Source organism: Spea bombifrons, chromosome 11 (genome assembly GCF_027358695.1).
Source record: "Spea bombifrons isolate aSpeBom1 chromosome 11, aSpeBom1.2.pri, whole genome shotgun sequence".
NCBI classification, from domain to species: Eukaryota; Metazoa; Chordata; class Amphibia; order Anura; family Pelobatidae; genus Spea; species Spea bombifrons.
In genome coordinates this window covers 7,874,735-7,897,749 of record NC_071097.1, presented here as the reverse complement: position 1 = coordinate 7,897,749, position 23,015 = coordinate 7,874,735, and the positions used below count along the sequence as shown (strand labels likewise).

Below are 23,015 nucleotides of genomic sequence, written 5' to 3'. Positions count from 1 at the left end.
GAGTGGTATAGAGGGGGTTATAAGGGATTTCTGGAGGCAGAGTGGCATATAGGGGGTATAAGGCATTTCTGGAGGCAGAGTGGCATATAGGGGGTTAAAAGGCATATAATAATAACTCTTCAGAAAATTTATCTTGCCAATTCTCCCTTTAGTGAATAGACCTAAAAGTAAATATTACAGAGGGTCTAATAAATATATATAAATATATATATATATGTATATATACATACAGGCAGCAGGGGCAAACATTTATCTAATATTTATATATATATTGGCAGCAGGGTATAATATTAATATATAACTACCAGTTCAGCTGTTATTTTGAAATCATATTTAAATCAAGGTTTTTCTGTCAAAGAGATAAGTACATATTATGTATGTCTATCGGATATATATATATATATATATAGTGTATATATATATATATAGTTAGTGTATATGTAGCATTTTATAATTGCCCCCTCTACTTTGGTCCCTGTCCCCCCATGTGTCCCCCTATATAAGAAAGCTGGAGACACCACTGCCTGCAAATACAGGGTTTGTATGTCTTATTCAGTTAATCAATACCTGCAATTCTGTTTCCATGTGTTTATTTGATCTATACCCTCACTGCTAAGTTTACATGTGATTTCCAGTTGATCTATACCTGCAATGCTGGGTTTGTGTGTTCTGTTGATCTATACCTGCAATGCTATGTTTCCATGCATTATTATTGTATACCTGCAAATACAAGATTTGTATGTCTGATTCAGTGTGGCAAATATTTTTTTTTTGGTGTGATTGCATGCTAGGGAGCGTGGAGCAGGGCCCGATTTTTTCAATATAAAATGAATTGGCAACAGGGTCTAATATGTATATATATATATATATATATATATATATATATAATGTCAGCAGGCTCTAATATTTATATATATCACCAGCACCAGGGTCTAATATTAAAGAAAGAAAACTAACTGCCAGTTCAGCTGTTATTTTGAAATCATATTTCAATCACGGTCTTTACTTCAAAGAGATGATGACATATTATGTAGTTAAAAATGCATGTCTAAAGCATATATATATATATATATATATATATATATATATATATATATATATATATATATATATATATATATACCGTATTGGCCCGAATATAGGCTGCACTTTTTCCCCCCACTTTAAGTCTTTAAAGTGGGGGTGTGGCCTATATTTGGGGTCTAGGCGCTTGGGAGATGTGCTGTCTATGCCATCTCCCAGGCGCTCACTCAGCCGCTGGCGAGTGATGCCGCCTGCATCCCCTCCCTGGTGTTATAACTGCCACTGGGGAGAGAGGACATGTTCCTTGGCTCCTATTTGTCACTGAGGAGAAGAAGCAGCTGACTCATCTCCCTGCTGCCTCTGGGGAGATGTGCCGGCTGCCCCATCTCTCAGACACCCAGTCAGCTGCTGGGGAGTGATGCTGCCTGTATCCCCTCCCTGGTGCTCCGGCTGCCTCTGGTTAGATGGGCCGGCTGCACCATCTCCCTGGATCCCTGTCCCTGTAGCCATTGCAAGTGTGAGGCAGAACAGTGACTTTCTGACCTCAACTCCTCCTGGCCTGTAGCCCAATACAATGCTCTGTATAGGTTCCCAAGCTCGAGTTCCTTCACCGCCACTCGCTTCAGTTCGGCTACCGCTATCTCAGCTTAACCAGCTCCCGAAGCGCTGTTCTGGCGAGGGCAGGATCTTGCCTCAGCAGCTGTACCAGTTTTCCTAGCCGAATCAGGGCTTTCTATTCCAGCCGTACTTGTTATGGAATCGGCCCTATTTGTATCGCCAGAGTGACTCGACCAGCCTTCTCCGCAGTCTGTTGTCGAACTACTCCACTACTCGTTTCCTTTGCCATAGCTGCTGCTGATGATATCACATCTCCACAGTCAGCAGGCCTGTTATTCCCGGTGGTGATTTGGACATTCCCTTTGGAAGGAAGCATCCCACTGCTGCCACCAGATTTAATGAGATGCCTCGCACCCCAACTGGGTACACACGCCAGACGTTGCTTTCTTCTGCCCATAGCCACCAGCAATACAGGACATCAATCGTCGGGAGGATGTTCCAGAAAGCGACTTGATCTGACCCCGGGATCAACGTCTGAAATGTCCCTGTGAATAGTCTGCCCGTAAGACGGGCCAGAGTTCCATATCCATGGCTTGGCTAACCCCAGTCATAAAGATCTCATCTACAGGTATTCCACTTTTTGCCTTACCCTGTCTGTAATCAGCATCATTGCTGGTTGCCCTGCTTAATTAATTGTCCAGGTACTCGGAACATCAGACTTAGGACTCTTCTTCTTTTCAGCTGTCCGGACGACGTCATCGAGGGACACACAGAAGTGAACCCGGTATATTCTTCGGCAACCTGAGGAAGTATAAAAGAAGACAATTGGAGTGAGTGGATCAATCATTGATACCTCCTGATGAAGCCATTTTCCAGGTGAAACGCGTAGAGGATTCTCAAATACGGACTTTAACTATAGTTTTACCTTTACTTATAATTTTATATTCAGTGGGGTATTAACCCCTAATTAAATATATTTTTTAAAACATATGGTTACTTTTCATTTATTGAATACATTGTGGAGTTTTCTGACAGAACAATCCGCAGTGCATATCGGTGGATTCTCGGCATGGAAGGATAAGAGTTACCAGCACATTTGATTGATGTGCCACCAGCTGTGTGAGTGCAATCTTTCTCTTCCAAATATACACTTTTGCATACTACACTATTATGTCTCTTTTTGCTGTTTTTACTCAGATACTTTAAAAGGAAAACGAGAAAAGCTTGAAAAAAATGTTGAATATTGTGAGTGCATTGGGTGATCTATGTGGTTGTTGCAATCTGCACTATTATTTTGTATCTCTTCTTTTTTGTTTTATGTGAGCGCCCCCTAGTGGATTTTGTTTTTTTAGATTACGTTTTCAACATTTGGAGAGTGTTGCTGTAGGGAGGCTGCCTGAAAACTACTAAGGTAGAAGTATTACATTTATTCCATTTCATCTCACAGCTGAATGATATTTATAACTTTCACTATTGCTACAGACTGTATGTTTGGCTAATCTAGATAATACTCATATCACATAATTGGTAATTTTATTTATTTCTGTTTGGGTATTTCCTTTGATCTTTTCACACACATTTATGTGATTAATTAATTAATTGTCCAGGTATTCCACTTTTTTGCCTTACCCTGTCTGTAATCAGTATCATTGCTGGCTGCCCTGCTTAATTAATTAATTGGCCAGGTACTCCACTTTTTTTGCCTTACCCTGTCTGTAATCAGCATCATTGCTGGCTGCCCTGTTTAATTAATTAATTGTCCAGGTATTCCACTTTTTGCCTTACCCTGTCTGTAATCAGCATCATTGCTGGCTGCCCTGTTTAATTAATTATCCAGGTATTCCACACCATGCCTGTATTGCACCATCATTACTTTCTCTCATCCCAAGCACTTTTCACTTTCACCTCCTTTCTTTCTCCCACCTTCCCTCACTCCCAGCAATCAGCAATGAGCGATCAAAGTCCTATTCCCACCTCCTCTCTTCTGCTTCTTTTAGCAGCTGGGGATATTTCCCCAAATCCTGGCCCTCCTGTGGTGCTCTCTTCCCCATCCTCTCCCATTCAACATTCTAGAAACTTCAATAATCTTGTCCACATACCCCGCTGCTCCTCTTACCCCCTTTTACCTTTGCACTCTGGAACGCACGTTCTGTCTGTAACAAACTAACAGCTTTACACGACCACTGTACCTCTAGTTCCCTGCACCTTCTCGCTCTAACTGAATCTGGCTAACCTCTTGTAACACCGCTTCTCCTGCTGCTCTCTTCTATGGTGGCCTCCACCTCACTCAATCTGATGACACTCCTCGATCTGATGACAGGAAGGGTGTGTGGGGGGGTAGGCTTCCTACTCTCCTCAACTTGTACTTTTCTCCTCATTTGAAGTCCATGCTATTTAATTTAATCCCATCTCCTTACGCATAGCTGTTTTATATACCGCCCCCCTGGCCCGGCCAACATCTTTCTCCTCATGACTGCTTCTCTTTCTCTCTTCTGGTATTCCTTCTGTTATCCTTGGGGACTTCAACATTATTATTATTTGTATTAACTTTTATTAATATAGCACCAACAATCTACGCAGCGCTTAACACAATACATATATTCAAGGGGTATGACAAGACGAGAATTGACAGACTAAGACAAACCGATACATTAGGTGGAGAGAGCCCTGCTTGCAAGCTTACAATCTTGAGGGAGTGGGGTGACAAACATAAGGCACAGAGAAAGGGTGAGAGGTAGTGTGTTGGTTGTATCAATGACAAGGAAGTTCTAGCAGCGAAGATGGTATGCTTCTCTGAAGAAGTGAGTTTTGAGATGTTTCTTGAATGTTGGGAGGGAGGGTGAATTCTGAAGGTTTGGTGGAAGTAGATTCCAAAAGATATGTGGCAGCCCGAGTGAAATCTTGTAGACAGGAAAAGGAGATAAGTGAGGAGGAGAGCCTTAGTCCATGGGAAGAACTTAGGATCGAGTAGGAGAGTATGAGGGCATAAATGTATGGAGGAGCCAGTGACTGTAATCCCAGTTGACATCCCATTTAGTCCCATGGCTTCAAAATTTCTTTCTATTACCTCCTCTTCTGAACTCACACAGTATATTAACTCCCCTACTCATGATGATGGTCACACCCTGTACCTTTTTTTTCTAGTATGTGCACTCTCACTAACTTCTCTAATTCCCTTTTCCCCCCTCTGCTCTCTAACCTTGCCTCCTACTCACTCCGCTGCACCCTATCCTCACCTAACCAGAGACCTCAGCTCTATTAACCTTCAGACGTTCTTAACCAAATTACTTCCTCTCTCTAACGTCATTCCCGAACTCCACTCTCACATCTGCTCTTGAGGATGTAGCCCCAGTTACTACTTGCTCCTCACGACGCTCGCGTTTCCAACCCTGGCACGCGACTGTAACCCGACAACTACGACATTGTTCCCACACTGCTGAGCGTAGTTGGCTGACTTTCTACACTACAAATTTATGCTACGTTCCTACTACTCCACTCTCAACCTTGCTAAAGAAACCTACTTCACCTCCCTCATCTCTTCCGTCTCATAACCCTAAACGACTCTTTAACACTTTCAATTCCCCTCTTCGACCTATCCCTACTACCCCTTCCACTAACCTTAATGCCTCTGACTTTGTCACATATTTCAATAATAAAATTGATATGACATATCTGTACAGTTACCACCCTGCCCTCACCCTCCCTCTGACTATGTGCCCTCCTACCCACTGATCTCTTCTCCCTTCACTCCATTACATCATTTCTCTGCTGTCTGCTGAAGAGGAGGTACATTCTCTTCTTCTTTCCTCTTGTCCAGCCACATGCCCCCTTGACCCAATCCCTTACCATCTCACCCAGTCTCTTTCATCTACTCTTGTCCCTACTCTGCCCCATCCTCCTTCAAGCATGCTATCATTACTCCAATCTTGAAAAAGCCCTCCCTTGACCCGACTGATCTGTCCACTTACCGTCCCATCTCTCTACTTCCTCTCACCTCTAAGCTTCTTGAGAGAATTGTTTCTACACAATTAACTAAATTTCTTGATTCTAACTCCCTACTTGACCCTCTTCAATCTGGTTTTTGCCACCGACACTCTACTGAGACCGCCCTTACTAAAGTTACAAATGACCTACTAGCTGCCAAATCCAAGGACCTTTATGCTGCTTTTGACACTGTGGACCACCCTCTTCACCTTCAAACTATTCATGCTCTTGGTCTCCGTGATACACTGCTCTCTTCTGGTTCACTTCCTACCTCTCTGATCGTACCTTCAGCGTCTCTGTCTCCAGTAACACTTTCCCTCCCCCTTTCAGTGGGGGTACCCCAAGGCTCAGTTCTAGGACCCCTTCTGTTCTCTCTCTACACTTCCTCACTTGGTAAACTAATCACATCCTTTGGCTTTCAATAGCATCTGTAGGGTGATGACACCCAGATCTATCTATCCTCTAGCTGTCTCGCCTCCGTCTCTACCTGGATGTCTTCACGTTTCCTGAAACTCAATCTCTCCAAAACCGAACTTCTCATCTTCCCTCCCTCCAATGCTAAAAGTCCCCCATCAGTTTCCCTCAATGTCAATGGTGCTATCATCTCCCTGTCTCCTCATGCCCGCTGTCTTGGTGTCACCCTTGACTCTGACCTTTTGTTCCCCCCTGCTCTGTCTCTAAAAACTACCGTCTCCATCTTCCAAACATTGCCCGCATCGTCCCTTCCTAAAACACACCATGCCGCAAAGGCTCTCGTCCATGCCCTTATTATCTCCCGCCTTGATTATTGTAACTCTGTCTTAGCTGGTTTCCCTCTTAACCGTCTCACCCCTCTACAATCTACCATGAATGCTGCTGCCAGACTTATCTTCCTCTCCCATCGCTTCACTAACACCTCTCCCCCTCTGTCAGTCTCTTCACTGGCTGCATGGGCTCCTGAGGATTCATTTCAAAATACTTACTCTTACTTTCAAAACCCTTCACAGCAGTTCCCCTACCTACATCTCATCACTAATCTCTAAATACACTCCACACTGGTCTCTCCGCTCATCCCATGATCTCCTGAGGGAAAATACTATGCATCCAAAGGGTATGGGAGCATCTTGTAGGAGATTGATCAGACAGTCTAAGGAACGGTAAGGTGTCCGCTCCTTTCTTTTCAAATACATCCAGAACTATATTCTTGTAACATAGGGACCTGCAGATTGGTGTATTCATATGGAGGTATGGAAGAGAGGCTTACAAGAGTGTGTAGACCTGTGGTATTGGTTCTGCAGTACAGGGTATAATATGAAGAGGCAAATATGAGGATTCCTAGATCCCAATTAATGTTTGGGTTGTGTAATCTGAGCCCCGGAAGACCCAGAATTGCAGAAAAGAGTGTGAATGCGCTACCTCCAAGCTTTCTTTGTGGTTTTTAGCTCAGTGAAACGGTGAGTGGTACTGTCTCTTCGTGATGGGGCCGGATTTCAATGGACTCTTGTAAATTAGCATTATAGTGTGAAGAGGTACAGTTTCCTTTGTACAAGCCACAGAACTTTAACCGATGCGCCTCTGATGTGATGCCATATCAGGCTAGCAAGCGTTCCTTCACCCTCCCGGCGTTTGCACTGCCCTCGTCAGGGAGGGCCTTGTATGTTTTAAAGGGGATATAGTAAGGTGTTTCACAGAAGAGTCATGTCTATGTAGATCGGCAACCAAGGGAAGACATGTGCAGGATGAGGCAAAATAGCCTCCTCCATCGTTACCCACTGCTTGGGAACATGTACTGACCACTCCACAATCCTACGCAAGTGTGCCGCGTGATAATAGAGTTCCATATCAGGAACCCTCAGTCCCCCTTCAACTTGGGACGAGTATGTATGTAGAAAAAATGCGTTGCCATCTCCGAAAAAAGAGACGGAGAAAAATAGGGAGAGTGTGGAAGAGGTACAGGAACCTGGGTAAGATATTCATCTTAATTGTGGAAACCTTCCCGAACCAGGAGATATAGGGAAATTACCATTTATGTAAGTCCTCGGAAACCTGATGTAGTAGAGGTAAAAAGTTTAAGTTATATAGCAGAGTGAGGTCCCCAGGGATCTTTAAACCCAGATAATAGCAGAGTTATGCCTAATAGCATTGACCAAAGGTTCCATGCCTGAAATAAATAAAATAGGAGACAAGGGGCAACCTTGTCTTGTACCATTCAACAGGGTGAGCGGTTGAGAGAGAGACCAATGCCATTGGAATTTGTCTCTCTTGGGCATAGGAGAGTACATTAAGCACCCGAATCGTACTGTCACGTGCCTCCCGCCCCAAGACAAAACCAAGTGTATAAGAGACGAGATCAGAGGCTTAAGGCGAGTGGCCGGGATCTTAGCCAAAAGCTTAACATCCGTGTTAAGGAGAGAGATAGGACGATAATTTCCACACTTATCTCTACTCTTGTCCGGCTTCAGAATTACCATTATATGAGCAGTGTTTATATGCGGGTCAAATCGATCCCCCTTAGTGAGGCCATTAAATAAAGTAACTAAATGCGGGCCCAAAACAGTAGCACATTTCCGATAATAAGGTTTCGTGAACCCATCAGGACCGGGACACTTTCCATTAGGTAAGGATTTAATTTCATCCTGTATCTCGCTCAAAGTAATAGGAGTCTCCAGGAGGGCGGAATCAGCCAACGATAGATGAGTTCTCAGATGTCTATCCAAGTACTCCTGTAGAGTAGGTTGGAAGTAAGGGAGGGGTCCCTAGGCAGGAGGCAAGTTATACAAAGAGGTATAATACTTATGAAAGCATGATGCTATCTCAGGGGTGGAAAATGTGCCTTGCCCCTATGATCCCTAATTTTAGAAACAAAAGTGAGTGCACGTTTTGCACGTAGGGAGATAATGTAAGTTTATGCGATCTCTCAAGGTCCGCAATTTGAGATGTCAAAGTCAAAATTTCCCCCAAGGCTAGCCTTTTAAAATTAGCACCCATTTTGATTAAATGGCCTCGGATAACCAACTTGTGGGCCTCCCAACCAGTGGGGAACGGGACAAGAGGTGAAATGTTTTCAGCAAAGTATTGTGTCATTTCTTTACGTAAGATCTGTACATGTGCAGGTGTAGATAACAGGGATTCATTAAGCCTCCAGGTCCAGGACTTGGGGGGAAGGTTAGTAAAGGATAGTTTAATATGAACTGGAGAGTGATCTCCAAGTATCGAGGTTCTGATACTGGAAGTGTAATGCATGGGTAAGTGATGGTGGGAAAGAAAGAACGAATCTATTCTGGTGTATCTAGCGTGTGTTGAGGAGAAGAAGGTGTAGTCCTTGGTAGACGGGTGTTGGGTCCGCCAAGCATCAGCCATTTGCATACTGTGTAGGGCACGATTAACCCTGGCAATTCGAGAGTAGGGGATATGCGACACACCAGAAGAGCCATCTATTTTGGGGTCCAGCACCATATTGAGATCCCCTCCTAGAACAGTGATCCCCTCCTGAAAATCAACCAGCTTACGCAAAACAGATACAAGGAAAATGGTTTGGTTACGATTTGGAGCATATATGCAGGCCAAAGTAATTTTATACGTGGTAATATATCCCTTTACAAAAATACATCTTCCCTCTTCATCTCTCTAGGTGTCCAGGAGCTGACAAGGGAGGGGCTTGTGCAGAAAGATTGCCACACCTTTCGTTTTGGACTCATGAGAGCTCGAGAAGAAGGTAGAGGCATAATATTTGGAAGAGCAGTTTGGTTCACTGCCCGTTTTAAAATGTGTTTCTTGCAAAAAAGCAATCTTAGTTTTGGTGGATTGTAAGAAGCGGAACAGCTTAGATCGCTGCTCAGGTTTATTGATCCCCCTGACATTCAAAGTATGGAATGCATACATGGACACCCGGAGAGACCAAAGGGATGGAGGCGAGGTGGCACACATCAAAACAATAAAAAAAATATAAAACATAAAATCATACGTAGAACTAATAGCATTAAAAATCCCAAATAACCTGCCAAAGCCTGGTTCAGGGAGGAACTGGAAGAACAGGGCAGCCATCATTCCTGACATTCAGGATATGCCTATTACTTGGGCCATAAAGGACCTCAGGGGCCAAGTGTGGAGAAACATGTTAAAACACAGAGAAAAACGTGTGTTGTATATAAACTGTTAGAACAAAAAGCAAAGAAAAATGGGTCAGAGACCCACCGCTATATTATGTAGGTACGACCTTAAAAGGGAATAATTAAGAAATGTAAAATGTAAAGATAATAGAAACAGATGTTTGTTTGTAAAACGGAGCTGTAGTGTAAATATGATATAATGAAATTATCTGTCCTCCAGATGCATTCCAAACTGAATAACCCAGGGCTGGGTCTCAGAAGGAGGTAAGCTGCAGGAGACCGCTAAAGAAGCTACCCATCTGGAAGATGAATCAAAAAGGAGAGTCAAAGGTAGTGTCAAAAAAAAAAAGAAAAAAAGAAGTATGACAATAAAAGAAATGGAGAACATGGATTGGTGTAGGCAAGTAGTCACCATGACCTGCCTGTCATGGGCAGTAGAGTGGTAGTGTACATTGATATCAGTGCACAAGAAAAAGGAAATAATAATGCATATAATAATAATAATATTGGAATACGGTCATTAGTAAAAGAAACAGAGGGATCCAAAGATCCAAGTGTGTAAAATATATGTATGATGTGTAATAGCTGCTAATTGGAGTCATAGGCAAGGAGCATAAAGGAAAACAGAAAAAAGAAAAAGGAGGGACTTTTTAACCCCCTATATGCCAGAGTCGTATAAGGGGTATAAGACATATTATGGGGCAGAGTGACACATAGAGGGTTAAATACATATCATGGGACACAGTAACATATAGGAGGGTATAAAGCATTTCAGGGAGGCAGAGTGGCAAGCCTGGGGGCAGATGTGAATAACTAGGGGGGCAGGTTGAAATAAAAACAAAAAATATTTTTCTCAATCATAGCTTTTATTAAATATGAAAAAAAAGTTTACATGAATTAATATTTACTAGTAAAACTGTTTTTCTATAGGGTAGTCTTATATTCAGGCTTTTTCTTTTTTTTCCTAAATTAATATTTAGATTTTGGGGGGGTCGTCTTATAATCGAGCAAATACAGTACTTTAAAACAAACAGATTAGCATCATATGTTACAACAACAAATGAAAAAAATCTAGAAGAGCACACTAGTTTTCTTCTGATTTAGCTATCTTTTTGTTTCCTAACATTCCTTTTATTCTGGACACTTGTGTCTTTACAGTGTCCAGTTCCTTCATATACACTTTTACTTTACGCTGTAGCTCATTTTTCTCTTTTTCCACTTTCTTTCTGTGCCTTAATAACATGGTAGGGAACAGGGGTGTAACTAGAAGCCTCAGGGCCCCGGTGCGAGAATCTGTGAAGGCCCCCCCACCCCCAACCCAATCTACCCCCTTCTCACACCATCTACCCCTTCTCAGGCTATCTACCCCCTCCCCCCCTTCTCAGGCTATTTACCTCCACTATCTACCCTCTCCCTACCCCCCATTCTCACTATCTACCCTTTCCCTACCCCCCTTCTCACTATCTACCCTCTCCCTACCTCCCCTTCTCACTATCTACCCTTTCCCTACCTCCCCTTCTCACTACCTACCCTCTCCCTACCTCCCCTTCCCACTATCTACCCTCTCCCTACCCCCTTCTCACTATCTACCTTTCTCACTACCCCCCTTCTCACTGTCTAACCTCTCCCTACCCCTCCTTCTCACTATCTACCCTCCCCCTACCCCCCTTTGTAGGTCACTTACCGTGCAGTCCTGTGGTCACTTACTGGGCAGTGCTGAGGCAGGCGACGGCGGTGGCGGCAGGGACCATAGGAGACAGAAGGGCGCCGAGCGGTTGCTGAAAACGACTGCTCGGCACCCCTTGGGCCCCCCTGACTGGCAGAACACCAGGGCCCGGTTGCAGTCGCGACCCCGGTAGTTCCGCCACTGGTATCCAAGGCATGATGTAGTCTTTCCTAACACCATTACCTCTTCCCTGAGAACCCCACCTAGTATAATTACAACATGGTGTCCTTTGGCAGAGTGAGAGTGGAAATTTCGGGCAAAATGTCCTACTTTACCACATGCAAAACATTTAAAGGCTTCCCTTTTACCTATGGGTCCTTGAAATTTGTGTTGGCTGCTCTGATACAACTGTCTCTGTAACGAGGGGCTTAATACAGACACAGGCTTTGCAATCATTTTGCAGTGATTTCGGATCATTTTATGATTAGCATTACTTTGCTTCTCATTTAAGCCTTGCACATCTATTTCATTCACATCATCATTTTCTAACACTTTGACTGCAGCCACAACATCATTTCTTTTATGTGGCTGTACATTTAACTTGTTACTTTTAGCTTGTACAGATAGTGGCTCCATTCACTTTGTAGTACTTCAACAAGCAATAATCAATAAAAAACACCCCAGTGCAAACAGAGAAATAACGCAAATAAAAGTTAAGGGAGACAAAGTTCTAGTCACACATGCACACACAGACTCAGGCAGTCTCTCACACTCACACACACAGACTCAGGCAGTTTCTCTCACACACACATAGACTCAAGGAGTCTCTCACACAGACACGCACACAGACTCGGGCAGTCTCAGTCTCACACACAGACTCAGGCAGTCACACAAGAACAAGAAAATTTAAGGTGTTGTCATAAAGAGGAGACTGCACAGAGAAACTTAAAACACATTTTTCTCTTACATTAAGGCTTCACTTGGACAAACTTTATCTTCAACACTCTCACCGTATCCAAAAAATATAGTCACTGTGAGAAAACAATTCCCCACGTTCATAAGTCACAAAAAAGAGAGAATACTTGCACAGATAGTGGCTCCATTTATTTTATAGCACTTCAACAAGCAATAATCAATAGAATCAATAAAAAAACCCCAGTGCAGAGAAATAATGCAAATAAAGTTTAAGAGCGACATAGTTCTAGTCACACACACACGCAAACTATGGTTTATATAGACAATGATATACTATACTGTAGCTAATTTGAAGTCTTGAGTGTAGAATATTATTGTCTAAATCATAGTTTTATATTTATTCCCGAAAATTAATGTCACCATAACTGAGTTAGGGAAAGTGGCTTCAGTATAAAAGCAGTTAAAGTGCCAGCCTTAAATCTGGTGCTTTTTAGATTATTGATTGATATTTTTTTTATGTGACAAATGTTATTAACAACAACAAGTATTTATATAGCACTTTTCTCCCGGTGGGATTCAAAACACTTTACAGGTATATGCATACGAGAGAAAAAAAAAATGAATTATCTGAAGGATTGGGAGAAAAGATGGGTTTTAAGTCTTTTTTAAAAGTCTCTAAAGATGACAACACGCCTATCTTAAAGTGAATTCTCCATTTCATAGGAAGCCAATAGAGAGACCGTAAAATAGGTGTAAGATGGCATGAGCGGGGTTGATTTGTTAATAGTGTGGCTGCTGCGTTCTGAGCCAGCTGCAGTTTGTGAAGTTCTTTTTCTGGGAGGCCTACATACAGTGCATTGCAATAATCCGGATGATATGTCACAAATGCATGGATAAGGGTGGCAGTATCCTCTGGTGGGATTAGGTGCTTTATCCTGGCTATATTCCTCAGGTGGAAGAAGGCAGATTTTGTTGCAGCAAAAATTTTACATTTAAGTGACAAGCCACTGTCAAGAAGTACTCCGAGATTTCACACTTCACTTGACCTGAGTAGCTCTGAACCCCCGAATTCTATGCCAGTTTGGTTAGTATTTCCTAGGATCAGCGCAGTTATCCTTTGTCCTCTGATCAACAGGACTTCTGTTTTATCAGGATTTACCTTTAACCAGCTAGCTTGCATCCATTCTAAGAGATCTGTTAAGCATCTGTTGAAAAGGGATGTTGGATCCTTAGCTCCTGGTGTAAAGGAAAGGTAGAGCTGCGTGTCATCTGCATAGCAGTGGTATCTTAATCCATGTTGTCTGATGATGTCCCCCAGTGGCAGCATGTATATGGCAAATAGAGTGGGAGATAGAATGGATCCTTGTGGTACTCCACACGTTAGTGGTGTGGGAGCTGAGGAACACATTCCTGATGACACCATAAAACATTTAAAGAGCCACTATATATATATATATATATATATATATATATAATTTTTTTTATCTACTTCTTTGAAACAAGGTGAAAACTGCATGTACATCAAGAACCAATTGGACTTAAATTTGTATATGCTGTTTTCACCTTGTTTCCAAAAAGTATATCTTTTTCACAAATCTAGGATGCCTCTTTTGATGTTTTATCAATTGCATTTGTCACATAAAAAAATCTCAATCAATAATCTAAAAAGCACCAATGCATACTTTTAATAACCGTTAATTAATGCTAATTACCATTATATTAATAAAAATATATGTTTATAATATATACAATTTAACATTAATAATAAATGTTTATTTTATTAACCCGTTCAGGACAGAGTTTTTTTTTTACCATGACCAGACCAGAGCCGTTTTTGTGTTTTTGCTATGGCTTTCTTGAACTGTAATTTCTCTTTTTCTCAATTAGTGCACCCACACAAATCATATATTGTTTTTTTCAGCACAAGTAGGACTTTCTTTTGAAGAAAAAAAAAAAATAATAATTAAAAAAAATAATAATAAAAAAAATAAAATATATATATATATATATATATATATATATATATATATATAAATATATACAAACCAAAGGGAGCGGCTGCACACTCAGAGAATTTATTAATATACACAGGCTTTTATTTGCCCAGGTGCTCCAAAAATAGCCAGATATATGAAACCAAAGAAAAAATGGGCACTCACGGGTCTTTGCAGTAAAGTGCATTAAGCACAATTTTATTTCAACCAGCACAGCCAACGTTTCGGACCACCTCCGGTCCTTTCTCAAGGCAAGTGCTGTGTGGCAAAGTGAAACAATTTATGCAGTGCAGTGATTAATGTGATAAACAACAGGAGTGGCTTACCCCACCTCTCAAACGATCATCATGTGGGAATGAAGACTGGAATCACCAGAACAGCATGTGCATATCCCCAGTTAAACATGGTGTGTACCTAGTAAAACATCCCCATGCAACACGCGGAACCTATAACCGTTCCGTTCAATACATTGAATTTCCTTTGGTCATGTGAAATAATATAAATAAAAGAGAAACTTCTCAGTGAAATAGCAATTAAATAGTGCATATAGAATGAAAATGTGTATGTTTAAAAAATACATAGTACCATACCCCAAGAATCTGTAATGGACAAAATTTAGCGAAGGCAGAGACTTCTGCAGGCTGCAAAGAAGTATTATGCATGCAATAAATAAAAACGGAACATATAGGGATTTCATAAGTGCCGCAAGCAAAAGTCCATAAAAAGGTATGATACTCCATTTCATCGAGTATCCAAAAATGAGGAAAAAGAAACATGTTCATTTAGTCCCATTGGTGTGAGGGTGTTGAGAGTCTTGATCCAAAAGGTCTCGCGTTGAAGCAATAGCTTAGCCCTGTCACCTCCTCTTCTCAAGGGGGGGACCATATCAATGGCTACAAAGCGTAAAGAGCTCAAGTGATGTTTCTCACTCAAAAAATGTTTAGCCACTGGCTTATCAGTTGTTCCATCTCGGAACGCTGTATTGATAGCTGATCGGTGTCCCCGAATTCTGTCCCTGTTCCCATTTTTGGATACTCGATGAAATGGAGTATCATACCTTTTTATGGACTTTTGCTTGCGGCACTTATGAAATCCCTATATGTTCCGTTTTTATTTATTGCATGCATAATACTTCTTTGCAGCCTGCAGAAGTCTCTGCCTTCGCTAAATTTTGTCCATTACAGATTCTTGGGGTATGGTACTATGTATTTTTTAAACATACACATTTTCATTCTATATGCACTATTTAATTGCTATTTCACTGAGAAGTTTCTCTTTTATTTATATTATTTCACATGACCAAAGGAAATTCAATGTATTGAACGGAACGGTTATAGGTTCCGCGTGTTGCATGGGGATGTTTTACTAGGTACACACCATGTTTAACTGGGGATATGCACATGCTGTTCTGGTGATTCCAGTCTTCATTCCCACATGATGATCGTTTGAGAGGTGGGGTAAGCCACTCCTGTTGTTTATCACATTAATCACTGCACTGCATAAATTGTTTCACTTTGCCACACAGCACTTGCCTTGAGAAAGGACCGGAGGTGGTCCGAAACGTTGGCTGTGCTGGTTGAAATAAAATTGTGCTTAATGCACTTTACTGCAAAGACCCGTGAGTGCCCATTTTTTCTTTGGTTTCATATATAAATATATATATATATATAAACCATCATTTAGTATGAAAAATATCTAAAAATGTGGAGGAAGTTAGGAAAATAATTTCACAGTTTCACCAATTTAAACTATATATAACCAGTGAAAAAACCTCCAAAAGCGTATTTAGGTATTTGTCCTGTTTTTGGAAACACCTCATATGCATGTTTTTTTTATTTATGTGGGCACTTACAGGGTTAAATATGAATGACGTGCATCGCTGTTTCTAAACAAGATTCTTTTAAATTGTGGTATGCTGGGAGTTGTGCCCCAATAGCAGCCAGAAAAAGAAAAACTGCCAAACAAAAATATATATTTTTGATGACATCATCAGTCCACAATCAATCTAAAAAAGCAAGAAAGAAAGAGAAACACATTTGCAAGAGTAGAGTACTGCTGCTGCTGCTCCACATGCTCAGTCAGGAGGACGCTGCTCACTGTCTCTGCTGCTGGAAACCAGCTGCGCAACAACATGTAACCGCGCGGCAAAAAAAACATGCGCAATGTCAAAAGCCCACGGAACGCCTGAAATCTTGCGCAAAATGTTAAATTCTGCAAGTTTGAATATTAATTAAGAAACGGTTCGTGCGAAGCGGCAAGAACCGGCCGAATCCCACCACTGCCATGGGGTGTCTATTTTTCAAAAATGAATGGTTTAATGAGGGTTAATTGAAATTGGCCGGGTTAAAAGACGTCCCAATTAGAACATGGGGACAGACAGACCAGATTTGGAAAAAAAGAAATTGTTTTGAAATAGCAAATTGCTACTTGTTCGAATTGCCTTGAACAACTTGGAATAAAAAACATTCTAATATTAGACTATTCAGCAGGATTTTCCCCCATAATATTTAATTATAGCAAATTAGAGGATATGATCCATATAATGGTATCTAAAAAAAGCCTTTCCTTACTTAAATAAATAATTTATGCATGAACACTACATTAGAGAGAAGAAAATTCCAGCTTAATACTAGCACAGCAGAAATCTTAAAACTGCTTCGATCATCAAATCTCAATTGCGATCTGTATTCGTTTGTTTACATTGGCACTTTAAAAAAATCTATTATTCAGAATGATTGAGGGAATGAATTTGTGAATGAATGAGTACATGAATGAGTGTGTGTGATAGCATGGATGTGTAAGTGGGGGGCATGGTACAGGATGGCTGTACAGGGTGGCTGTAAGTGATGTGCAGACCCCATACTGCTGGCAGCATCAATACACAAGGGGGGCACCTGGCCAGGTTTCAGCATGTACTGGCTGACTTGGCATGATATAAGTGTGATTGCTAACAACAATCACAGTCCCATCATGCGTAGGTTCCAGCATTTACTGGTTACCTGGGTATGATTGGAGTGTGATTGCTGTTAGCAATCACACTCCTATCATGCCAAGTTATATTGTTGAATTTTTTGTCCAATTTTGGTGTGTTACTTGCTTTTAATAAAAGTGTGGTTAACACACCAAAATTGGACAAAAAAAATACAATAACAATATTAATTTATATATGATTGTTGACAGCAATCACACTCCTATCATGCCCAGCAAACCAGTACATGCTTTAATCTGAGTATGCCTGAGATTGCTGTATATATATGTATATATATATATATATATATATATATATTATGATTGTTAACATTGTTTTTTTTGTACAATTTTGGTGTGTAACTTACTTTTATTAAAAGTCTGAGATTATTTTTTTATTGTTTTTAAAGGTGGGGGGTCATTTTCAGCTTCGGTGCATCCCTACAATAAATAGAACTATTTCATTTTTACTTATCCAGAATCCTGAATTTGTAGTCCCAAAACTTTCTAGGCCCAGAAATCAGTGAGAGGAAAAGTAAAGGTTTTGTGTCATTTACTTTATTTTAATCTGCATATCTTATGCTATATTTTCTCAGTGAAAAATGAGTGCGGCCCACGCACATATACAGTTCTGATGAAGTGGCCCACTGCCGAAAAAAACTTGGAAACCCCTGTTCTGCACCATAGCACTGGAAGGTTAAAATGCATATGTTCCACTCATTGGTGGCACAAGATGTTCTAAATCGCCAACTACAAATACAATTATGTATTATGCTGTATTATAGAGCATCTGCCTCTACCGCCTCTTTTGTCTTTTGAACACTTTTGATGAGGAGCACTTCTATAACTACACTGTTGATAAGAAGATGAATTCCTTCTTTTCATGTCACACGGTGTTAAGAATTTTATTTTCCACCTACCAAACTGTTTTAATATCATACGTTGGTATATGCTAATATAACATATTATGCAGACGCTTCACTAAAACACACACCTGTGGCATTTAAAAATTGCACACACACTGACTAGGGAAAAAAAAATTATTATTTAAGTCTTCGAGACGCTCTATATATCTATATATTAAAAAACAATTGAACTGTAAAAACATAGTTAGATGTATATTTCCATTTCCACATATATTTTTGGTTTGGACAGCTGCTATTAATTCCATGTTGTCTTTTTCCTTTTATTACTCCGAAAGCGTTTGCTATGCATATTCATATAACATATACTACTAAGCGCTCTTTGTGGTCACGGTACCTTTTCATTTATAAGGTCTTTGTGTGCCTTCCTAGGGCAGTCTCACTTTGTATCGCCCCGCCCCCTTCCACTGTCTCCTCCCTCTTTTGTCTCTCTTTGTATTTATTATCTTCAACTGAGGTTGTAGCTTACAAAGATTAATATCGAGCAGGGGCAGACCGGTATGTCTATATGGCACATTCTCTCAAATCCACACATTAAAATATCCGGAAAATCAGAGCGTTTACATATGTGCAATAACGGCACCCGTTGCAGGCGTATTCCAGAAACGGTGACACGCCCAGGTACACACTAGTACACAATGATAGTGACTGACATACACATTGATGCACACATGATGTCAGGGGCTCTATAGCGTACTCCTCGCACATGCATGTGAACTCCCACGCGTGATCTGCGGGTCACGGTTCTTCACGGATATGGAATTCTTCGTTCTCTTGTGGATCTTGAGTACGGCACGAGGTAAGAGGCTGCCTGTTATCATATGCCTGATGCGTTTCTCTCTTCCTTGTGTACATATGTAATGGTGCTAGGTGGGGTGTGGCTGGAAAGGCACAAATCTCCTAATTCCCCCATGCACGCAATTGAGTCTCACAAGGTTGATAATAAGAACCGGATATGGATCGCTATATGTACTAAGCTAGATGTTTTGGCTCTTTCATTGCATGCATATCCATGTCGGTCTAATTACAGTGCAACACTCTTTTTGAAATCCATACTTTGTTAGGGCTAACAGTTACATGAAATGCTGCCTTTGTTTCCAGACGCCAGTTAACGTTAAGGTTGTTTAGTTTAGTCTATGATGCTTTCTTCTCAAACGCAAACTGGTTTAAGTGGTTTTGTTTATTAGCCCACTACTATGCAATAATGCATACTATTGCGTATATGTACGGCTGTAAATTACTGGTGGTATGTATTGTCCTGTACTGGTGAATGTCTTTTTTTTGAGATTATATATATCATATATATAATTGGTTGCAGGGGCTGGCAGCCTAAGGCCTGGGGGGCAAGTCTAGTCAAGTGGCCCATTGCACCCAGGGCACTGGAACCAAGCTATTAGACAGTTTCAAATCAGTGGTCGTGCCATCAGACGCTTTTTGTTTAGATTAGCAGTATATTTCCCTACAAAATTATATAATTCTATAAAACAAAAGGTCAATATCAGCTCATAGCCAGCTAATGACATTTTCTAACATTTCTGCATATATTACAAAATTCCACCATTGGACCAATATAGTTACACTGTGCATATCTCTCACACACACACCCCTCTATTATATCTTACAACATGGTGTATTTTTACTGTGGAAATTTAAAGATATAGTGCCCCAAATATCAGCCCAGTACTTAGTAAATGTCATTTTTCTTTTTACAGGTTGCTTTTGTTGTTGTTTTGGATAAGACAAACAACTATTCTGATAAATAACATTAAACAAGACAAAATTTGACATAATACATATGTTATGTCTGTATTAATAAAATTAATTATAAGTATTTATCGGCGAGTAAAGGAAAAAAAACAAAAACAAAACATAAGTACATAAATAATATATAATGACCAATGCGTTTATTCAGCTGACTCTAATTATCAAAGGAGAGCTAATGCTTTATCTAAATACTTATTTAGAGCTAATAAATATCCATTAGTTTGTTTGGATAAATTATCTATTCTCCTTCATTGAGGTTTAACTAATTAATAAATCATCGATAATTTTGCAATTTAGTACCCCAATCTTCCCAGCACCCTTTATCTTTTTGTAATTTCATATCTAGGTTATACCACCTTCCATTTGGAATTGGTATAATAATTGTTGTTTTAAAAGTTCCATAGAGGAATTTTGGTAATTTTTCCAGTTCCTTGCTATTATTATCTTAACAGCTATTAAGCAGTGAATAGTTAATGTAGTTTGAGGTTTGTTGAAATTTGACCAATTAAGATGTAATAGAAAGGAAGCTGGGTTTTTGGGTAATAATATTCTTCCAATTTTTACTAAAAGTTCACAGGTCCCCCCCACAGGGGTCTTACTTTTGGACAGCTCCACCAAATATGAGTATAGCTGCCCCTTTCCTGATTGCATCGCCAGCATAGGTCGATATTACCTGGAAAAATGTTTTGGAGTTTATTTATTAGCTTGTATTGGGTCTCTATTAGTGAGAGATTGTGTATTGCTTTGTTTACCTTAACAAATGATCTGCACCAATCAGAATAATGTATAGAGATATTTAATTCTCTCTCCCATTGGTTAATCGCCGGAGGTGTAAAATCTTTTATACTTATATCTAAGAGTTCTCTACATTTTTTAAAGAGATATTTTTTATTTTCTGAAGACAAATAATGTTTCCGTATATTACCGATCTTACCGTTCTCTAATAATTTTCTTGGAGCATAAATAATTTTTAACTCTTAGATAAAAAATATTTATTTACTTGGGATTGAATATAGTAGATAGATTAGAGAATGGTTTTAGTGCTAAATCTTCCATATAATTTTCTATGAATTTAATCGAAAGTCTGGAATACAATCTTTAATATTTAATTTACATTTTATCTTATTCCATAGTTGGATTAGTTGTCTTTAAAATTAAATTATCGTTATAATTTGTTCTATAACAGGCCCCATATTCATCCAGATAAAAAAATTGTATGGCGATTTTATACCATGGTTCTTTCTTAGCAGTTTGAAATAATTCCAGCTTCATAGTAGGTTCTTATAATAGGAAACTTTAATCCTCCTATTTCCGTCTTATTGGACAGCGTTGTAAAGTTTATTCTAGGCTTCCTGCCCCGCCACACAAAATTTGCGAAAGATTTTTGGATCATTTCTAACCAATATGGTGAAATTTTGAGAGGAAGCATTCTAATGAAGTTTTCTAGAGATCGCCAGTCTTTTAGGTCCTTACCTTATTGGTTTAGTTTCCATAAGTTTATTTCCATAATGTGCTCTATATTGTTGGGTATCTTTATCCCCAGGTATTCATAAACCTTGGGGTTAATAAAATTTATATCTGTGCTGAATTAATTCTTTGGAAGTCTGATCTATGTTGTAATATTGCATCGAAGATTTAGTAATATTTAGTTTGTAGTTTGAAATTTTACTATAATTACCAATTTCTTTCATTAAATGAATTATAGAGGTCATAGGGTCAGTCAGATTTATCAATATGTCATCAGCATATAATGACATTTTAAAATCATCTAAAGATGTTTGGTATCCTTTAATAACTTTTTTTTCCCCTGATTTTTAATGTTAATATCTCTATTGTTATATTGTATAAGATTGGGGATAAAGGACAACCTTGTCTGGTTCCATTACCCATTAAGAACTAATCTGAGCATATATAAGAAGTAGGATTTTTAGCATATGTAAAGGGTAATGTCTACACCATAGCACTGGAAGGTTAAAATGCATATGTTCCACTCATCTGTGGCACAAGATGTTCTAAATCGCAAACTACAAATACAATTATGTATTGTGCTGTGTTATAGAGCATCACCCTCTACCTCCTCTTTTGTCTAATGGATTCATTGAACACTTTTGATGAGGAGCACTTCTATAACTACACTGTTGATAAGAAGATGAATTCCTTCTTTTCATGTCTGACGGTATTAAGAATTTTATTTTCCACCTACCAAACTGTTTTAATATCATAGTTGGTATATGTTAATAACTACACATTATGCAAACTCTTAACCAAAACACACACCTGTGGCATTTAAAAATTGAACACACACTGACTAGGGGAGAAAATAATAATTATTATTATTGTCACATTTGCTTTCTACTGGGCTGAAATTTGGGATGCTATACCTTTAATTGTATACAGTAAAAATACACCATATTGTAAGATATAATAGATGGGGTGTGTGTGTGAGATATGTGCAGTGTAACTGTATTGGTCCAACAGGGGAATTTTTTTTAACCCCATGTAGAATATTTGGGGAGCTATATCTTTAAATTTCCACAGTAGAAATACACCATATTGTAAGATATTATAGAGGGGGTTGTGTGTGAGATATGTGCAGTGTAAATATATTTACAGCAGCAGAGGTTGTCTGCGCGCATTGCACAGATGTCCACCGGCTGCCAGAGAGGAGGATCCGTGTCCCCTGCATCGCTGCAGGGGATCTGGATCTTAGTCTTGTAATCAGACCTCTATTTGAGGTCTGATAATAAGACGATAATTATTTTTCAGAGCATTTGTTCTGAAAAACACGTCTTATAATCGATCAAATACGCGATAGTTACATACATTGGCTCAAGCACACGTACACTGTCACACTTGTACTGATTATACCTCCTCTGCACTGACCTGCGCCACAAGTACACTGTAATCCTGCGGTTTGTTAATCAGTGTAATTTTAAACATCTGTAGTCAAATCATTGGGGAGAAATAATCTTGCAGATCATGAAAAGTTTAAATAGTTCATATGAGGTTTTTATTTCGTATTTGATGCTGTATGTATGTAAAAATTTTTTATTGTACTGAAGTACATATGGGATTATGTGTACTTCAGTACAATACACAAAAAAGGTTAATTGGCACACAAAATAGGTTAATT

The 23,015-nt window shown here is 39.7% G+C and overlaps 1 protein-coding gene across 1 annotated transcript in view; it reads left to right on the top strand.

Annotated features, from left to right (window-relative positions):
* The first annotated feature begins 18,760 nt into the window (after positions 1 to 18,760).
* The window catches only part of LOC128468735 (transmembrane protein 132A-like), a 50,133-nt gene continuing 45,878 nt past the window's right edge, over positions 18,761 to 23,015 (top strand). The window contains exon 1 of the mRNA XM_053450516.1: positions 18,761 to 18,917. Coding sequence (XP_053306491.1) covers positions 18,875 to 18,917 — 43 coding nt within the window. The 5' untranslated portion in view covers positions 18,761 to 18,874. The remainder of the gene's footprint in view (positions 18,918 to 23,015) is intronic.